Source organism: Erpetoichthys calabaricus, chromosome 1 (assembly GCF_900747795.2).
Source record: "Erpetoichthys calabaricus chromosome 1, fErpCal1.3, whole genome shotgun sequence".
In the NCBI taxonomy this organism is placed as follows: domain Eukaryota; kingdom Metazoa; phylum Chordata; class Cladistia; order Polypteriformes; family Polypteridae; genus Erpetoichthys; species Erpetoichthys calabaricus.
In genome coordinates this window covers 196437267-196444995 of record NC_041394.2, presented here as the reverse complement: position 1 = coordinate 196444995, position 7729 = coordinate 196437267, and the positions used below count along the sequence as shown (strand labels likewise).

General features: G+C 35.8%; 1 protein-coding gene across 2 annotated transcripts in view; it reads right to left on the bottom strand.

The window, feature by feature from the left end:
* Positions 1-7729, bottom strand: part of rpap3 (RNA polymerase II associated protein 3) — a 114582-nt gene that overhangs the window by 31678 nt on the left and 75175 nt on the right. For both annotated transcript variants that reach the window (XM_051928688.1, XM_051928689.1), the window contains exon 9: positions 4647-4774. In XM_051928688.1, coding sequence (XP_051784648.1) covers positions 4647-4774 — 128 coding nt within the window. The remainder of the gene's footprint in view (positions 1-4646; positions 4775-7729) is intronic.

Genomic DNA, 7729 nt, shown 5'->3' with positions numbered 1-7729 from the left:
ATACACATAAATACATATATATAATACACACATATATATACATATATATATATATATACACAATATATACATATATATTATATATACACATATATATACATAAATATATATATATATACACATATATATACATATATATATATATATATACACATATATATATATACACATATATATATACATATATATATATATACATATATATATATATATATATATACATACATATATATACATATATATATACATACATATATATACATACGCTAACAGTTCATATTAGAAAAAAAAACTTTACATTTTTGCAGCTCTCGATTGCGGCAAAAAGAAAAAAAGACGTTGCCAGTGACCCTGTGACCCGATCTCGGATAAGCGGAAGAAGATGGATGGACGTTGCCAGTGAATTCGGAATTTCACCATCGACACTGTCAACTTTCTTGAAAAATCGAGCAAAAAAAGAACAAAAATCTCGGGTTACAAATGTATGCAAACTGCTGCATTTGAAGACGCTAAAAAAGCAGTTTTTATGTGGTTCAGTGATGCTCGTTCAAGAAACATTCCTATTAATGTAGCACTCATTCAAGAAAATGTGAGGTTTCTTAACTCTCTTGGGACCTCCTTCAACTGGACAACACCACAAAGAGTGTCCCGAAGTGCGATCACTGCGTCTGTGGAAGACTGTTTATCTGCTGCAGGGGCAACAGCAGGCTCACAGCACTGGGGTGGCTCTTCACCAAAGCAAACAGAAAAGATCTCAATGGGTGATGCAGAGAACAGTATTACTTGGCCACTAACCTGGCCATGACCCTGCTCGACTGCTGTGTTTCAGTATAGACATATAGTCTGTTTAAAGCTGGATAAAGCTGGTTTTGCTAAAGTACTGAGACTAAGCCTCGTGTTTTGGGGTGCAAGACAGAGACTTATAGCACGCCCACAATCTTTTAGGATTCGCTTCTCTAACACCACACTGCAGCGTTGTGAGCCTGCGGTTGCCCTGCCCCAGCAACGGACAAGCAATCTTCCACAGACGTGGCAATCGCGCTTTGGGATGCACTTCAGAGTGACGTTCCTGTTGGGTAGGGGATTCCAAAAGAGTTCAGAAACCTCACAATATGAAGAAGAAAAGGATGATTTGGCTTCTGATTGATAACTGTGATGCCCACAACAGGCTTCCACATTTAGATAATGGTCGGGTTGAATTCCTCCCACCCAATTGCACAGCAGTGCTTCAGCCATAGAGTCTGGGCATCATTAGCACCCTGAAAGTGTACTATTGCAAGGAAATGTTGAGAAAAATTCTTATCATCATAACTTGTAGACAGGAGAAGATTAAAATTAACATGAAAGAAGCTACTGAAATGATTGCAAATGCTTGGACGCAAGTTAAAGAAAGCAGTATAGCAACAAACACATAATCTCATTATAACGATATATGTTTTAGGTCCCTGCCAGTTCGTTGTAACGGAATTTTACCTATTTACAGTTAGGTCCATAAATATTTGGACAGAGACAACTTTTTTCTAATTTTGGTTCTGTACATACCACAATGAATTTTAAATGAAACAACTCAGATGCAGTTGAAGTGCAGACTTTCAGCTTTAATTCAGTGAGGTGAACAAAATGATTGTATAAAAATGTGAGGCAACTAAAGCACTTTTTTTTTAACACAATCCCTTCATTTCAGGGACTCAAAAGTAATTGGACAAATTAAATAACTGGAAATAAAATGTTCATTTCTAATACTTTCTACGTAATTTCTAAGACAGCCTGAAGTCTTCAACTCATGGACATCACAAGATGCTGGGTTTCCTCCTTTTTAATGCTCTGCTAGGCCTTTACTGCAGCGGCGTTCAGTTGCTGTTTGTTTGTGGGCCTTTCTGTCTGAAGTTTAGTCTTCAACAAGTGGAATGCATGCTCAATTGGGTTAAGATCAGGTGACTGACTTGGCCATTCAAGAATTTTCCATTTCTTTGATTTAATAAACTCCTGGATTGCTTTGGCTGTATGTTTTGGGTCATTGTCCATCTGTATCATGAAACGCCGCCCAATCAATCTGACTGCATTTAGCTGGATTTGAGCACACAGCATGTCTCTGAACACCTCAGAATTCATTCGGCTGCTTCTGTCCTGTGTCGCATCATCAATAAACACTAGTGTCCCAGTGCCACTGGCAGCCATGCATGCCCAAGACCATCACACTGCCTCCACCATGTTTTACAGATGATGTGGTATGCTTTGGATAATGAGCTATTCCACGCCTTCTCCATACTTTTTTCTTGCCACCATTCTGGTAGAGGTTGATCTTGGTTTCATCTGTCCAAAGAATGTTTTTCCAGAACCGTGCTGGCATTTTTAGATGTTCTTTAGCAAAGTCCAATCTAGCCTTTCTATTCTTGAGGTTTATGAGTGGCTTGCACCTTGCAGTGCACCCTCTGTATTTACTTTCATGCAGTCTTCTCTTTATGGTAGACTTGGATATCGATACGCCTACCACCTGGAGAGTGTTGTTCACTTGGTTGGCTGTTGTGAAGGGGTTTCTCTTCACCATGGAAATGATTCTGCGATCATCCACCACTGTTGTCTTCCATGGACGTCCACGTCTTTTTGCGTTGCTGAGTTCAGCAGTGCTTGCTTTCTTTCTCAGGATGTACCAAACTGTAGATTTTGCCACTCGTAATATTGTAGCAATTTCTCGGATGGGTTTTTTCTGTTTTCGCAGCTTAAGGATGGCTCCTTTGAGGCTATTTCATGGGCAGGTGTGGGCAAGTCTGTCGTTATGTCATTATCAATTAAGCAGATAAAAGGCCTGGAGTTGATTTGAGGTGTGGTGCTTACATGTGGAAGTTTTTCTGTGAACAGACAACATGCGGTCAAAGGAGCTCTCCATGCAGGTGAAAGAAGCCATCCTTAAGCTGCGAAAACAGAAAAAACCCATCTGAGAAATTGCTACAATATAACGAGTGGCAAAATCTACAGTTTGGTAAGTCCTGAGAAAGAAAGCAAGCACTGGTGAACTCAGCAACGCAAAAAGACGTGGACGTCCACGGAAGACAACAGTGGTGGATGATCGCAGAATCATTTCCATGGTGAAGAGAAACCCCTTCACAACAGCCAACCAAGTGAACAACACTCTCCAGGTGGTAGGCGTATCGATATCCAAGTCTACCATAAAGAGAAGACTGCATGAAAGTAAATACAGAGGGTGCACTGCAAGGTGCAAGCCACTCATAAACCTCAAGAATAGAAAGGCTAGATTGGACTTTGCTAAAGAACATCTAAAAATGCCAGCACGGTTCTGGAAAAACATTCTTTGGACAGATGAAACCAAGATCAACCTCTACCAGAATGGTGGCAAGAAAAAAGTATGGAGAAGGCGTGGAACAGCTCATTATCCAAAGCATACCACATCATCTGTAAAACATGGTGGAGGCAGTGTGATGGTCTTGGGCATGCATGGCTGCCAGTGGCACTGGGACACTGGTGTTTATTGATGATGTGACACAGGACAGAAGCAGCCGAATGAATTCTGAGGTGTTCAGAGACATGCTGTGTGCTCAAATCCAGCTAAATGCAGTCAGATTGATTGGGCGGCGTTTCATGATACAGATGGACAATGACCCAAAACATACAGCCAAAGCAATCCAGGAGTTTATTAAATCAAAGAAATGGAAAATTCTTGAATGGCCAAGTCAGTCACCTGATCTTAACCCAATTGAGCATGCATTCCACTTGTTGAAGACTAAACTTCAGACAGAAAGGCCCACAAACAAACAGCAACTGAACGCCGCTGCAGTAAAGGCCTAGCAGAGCATTAAAAAGGAGGAAACCCAGCATCTTGTGATGTCCATGAGTTGAAGACTTCAGGCTGTCTTAGAAATTACGTAGAAAGTATTAGAAATGAACATTTTATTTCCAGTTATTTAATTTGTCCAATTACTTTTGAGCCCCTGAAATGAAGGGATTGTGTTAAAAAAATGCTTTAGTTGCCTCACATTTTTATACAATCATTTTGTTCACCCCACTGAATTAAAGCTAAAAGTCTGCACTTCAACTGTATGAGTTGTTTCATTTAAAATTCATTGTGATAATGTACAGAACCAAAAGTTGTCTCTGTCCAAATATTTACGGACCTAACTGTATGTGTATGTGTATATATATATATATATATATATATATATATATATATATATATATATACATACACATACATATATAAATATACACATGTTAAACACATGTGGTCTAGTTTAATTATAAAAATGCCAAAGGTAGCACTTTAATATAGAGCATAAGGTTTCTATGCGTCTGGATATTCAGGAGCTTAGTGTAAATTGTTTTTTTGGTATTGGAATTGCATGATCAGTAATATTAAATCAGTGATTGATATCAGGATAAAAAAAAACTGATCAGAGCATCCCTACATTAAAAAAAGCTATAATTTACCTATTATCAAACTGTTCAATGTAATTAAGAGCCAAAGAAGATGTTATAAATAAAGACACTTTATATAGATTTAAAAAAAGAAAACACACAATAAAGGATACAAAGTAGAACATAAATTCAAAAGTTGATGGATAACTGAAAAATTATTGTCCATATATATATATATTTTAAATTAACTATTTTTGCATGATTTCAAATCTTACTTCTCAAGCTTTAAGTAAGCCATGGCTCTATTAGCTGGGAGAATTGCATTACTGCCATCTGCTGCTATTCCTTTAGTATAGCACTCGATAGCTGCTTCATATTTTCCTTCTTTGAAATATCCATTGCCCTGTAAAAGAATAGTTTATCAACTGTCAAAAGTTATTTACGCCAAAAAAAGTACCTAATTAAAAAAAAAAAAAATAAAACTTTGCAACAACAGCATAAAATACAAATAAATACAATATAAAGACAATGTATACAATGTAATAAATACATTTTCTCATAAGCAGTTTTACAAAATGGGTACTTCAAGTATAAGAAAAGGAAGAAATTACATTTTGTAGTTTTCCCCTTGGCAAAATAAAGAATATTCTACAATCAAAGGTACACCTTAATATCTAGTATTGCATATAACCAAAGTAGAAACTATAAGCATTTATAAAAATGTGGTGAAATTCTTAATATAAACCACAGAGACTAATATATGGTAACTCAATTTCTATTCACCTAAAATGTTGAAAATAATCTTCATATTGAAGGTAAGGTCATCCTGAGCTACACTACTATGTAATGTTTTCATATATTCAGGATAATTTGTTATAAATATGTTATACTGATTGAGTTTATCCTGGCAAGATGTGGCTCTCATTTTTCTTTTTTTTAATGAAAAGAATTAGCCAAGTTGAATACAGTTGCTTTTTCAGTACACAGCCATTACTTGTGTTAAATTGCATTTGAACAGACCATCTAATGAGCAAATACTGAAACACATTTTGAAAGCTATGAGCATTTCTTATGCAACAGTTTAACTTCAAAATGATGGAAGTCTTTTGAAAATTATAGTATTGCAAGCTGCTATATTTTTGTTTTACTAATATTCACTGAATATGACTTCGATCTAGAAGTCAGTTTTTATAAACCTGCTTTCCTGTAGAACTGTGAACCAGCAAATTACATTCAACTGCTTAAATTAGATTTGCCTACCTAAACTGGCCTCAGTAAGCCATTCCTAAACTCGGCAAAATGAAAAGATCTTCCTACTTCACCCAGCCTTGTGTAGAAAGCAGGTTCTAAAGTGCAGGTACACTGCAAGGCACTACTACATATTATTTCCTATCAATGCAAAACAATTTCCTGTTTTTATTATATCCAGGAGTAACACATTCTCTCCTTATTTATTTGCTCATTTACACTAGAACATTGAACACATTTAGCCCAATACATAATGGAGAAGTTGAATGTTTTAAATGTAGTGCTCTAGTCACTTTGATAAAGAGTCTGATAAGACATTAAGACAACAACATTTTTAACAACTGAAATTAACAGAGCCAAAAGTCTTGACTTCAGTTCCTGGCTTACTTTAAAGTGTCTGAGATGACACATTTTCCACTTGCAAAGTACTTCTACAGTACAGAAATCAGTTAAGTTTGCTTTACTACCAAAAGTGTAAATCTACAAGTATAGTGTACACACGTCTCATATAATTCCATTCCCCCAAATTATAAAACCATTAGCAATTGCAAAGTTATGCAGTAATTTGGTGATCACATATTTTGACATATGCTCTCACTATTTTTATTTATACAGTGCACTATATAATTCTGTAACCTAGAAAGATTTTTAACCACGTTTGTAGACTGATTGTGGAAATAATCACTTTATAGTCACTTTATTTGTAAAATTCCACATTTACTTACATAACCCTTCACATGGTCTATTATACTGCATGTGTAACTTCAAATCTGAATTTTGCTCAGAAAAATCTGTAAGGATTTATAACACATTAATCTCCCTAATTTTTAATCTCCGTAATTGTTATCTGCAAAAGTAACTACACCGTTACATTTATATCCAAATCATTTATATAGATAAAGTTAGTAACTCTACCACCACTGTTAAACATCATCTCCTAACTTAGGACAAAAAGGCTCTATATTCTGTGTTTAATCAGCTTTTGTATCATGAAATCCTGCTTTTTACATACCCTAATCTTGAGACTACAAGTCAAGGAAGATATCATTCTACACATTATCCCCTGTTATTAAATAATATTGCTGCTACCAAACACAACCTCTTTATATGGGTAAGACTAGAGCTGACCTGACAAAACCTATGCTGACTGTCTCAAAACAAATAAATAACTTGGGTTTTTTGAATCACTGTACACTATGAATATTTAAAAGACTGTACAATGGAGAAATTCTTAAGGATTAGAAGCTTGCAAATATTTCAAAATTATACAACAATTAGTAACATGCAATGACATTGCTGACATTAAAGAACAAATCTTTTCTACGCATGTGCTGTGCAGCTACACTTTATAATGCATTCTGGAGTTGTCATCTTCACATCAATTAAATGGTTGCTGTCTTTGGAAAACAGCCTATCAGTAAACTGTTTCAGGAAATAGTCATGGCGACAACTAGCCAATGACTAACTTGGTAGGTGATACCAAGCACCACCCATTGATTGTTAACCCTGGCTGAGTGACTATGACTGTCTCAGTACGTACAATGACTGGTTGAATGAACTAGAATGTCCCCTACTGATCTGGAGAAATATTGGAAGTTCTGGTTCATGTACTGAAATGTGGAACAAACTACAGACAACTGGCTTGTAGTACAGTACACTGAACTAGCTTACTGAAAGAAAACTAGTGTACTGAACTGCAGGCATGAGACTCAAAGCACAATGAATTGCAGCTCATTTCACGGATGATATCCTGTACATTATGAATGGCAGATAGCATCAGAAAGGACAGGATATAAAAGAAGGAAATTGTGGGAGATTAATCCACAATTGAAAATAATTTTATTTAGTCATATTTCAATGTTCTCACAGTTTTATTGTGATGTGTGCCTAAGGTTCTATTTGTACAATGGTTTTTTATTTTTCTATTTATTGTTGAAAGTTTATTGACAAAATTCAATAAAGAGTATTATTATGATGTGTGAATTACTTATTTTGATGCTTGCTTTTTATATTGTTTGGTGGTTAAAGTTGTTACACAGTTATGATACTGTTCTACATTTAAAGCTAGAATATAGCTTGCTGTTGTTTTTGAAGTGAATGTATCAGTGAT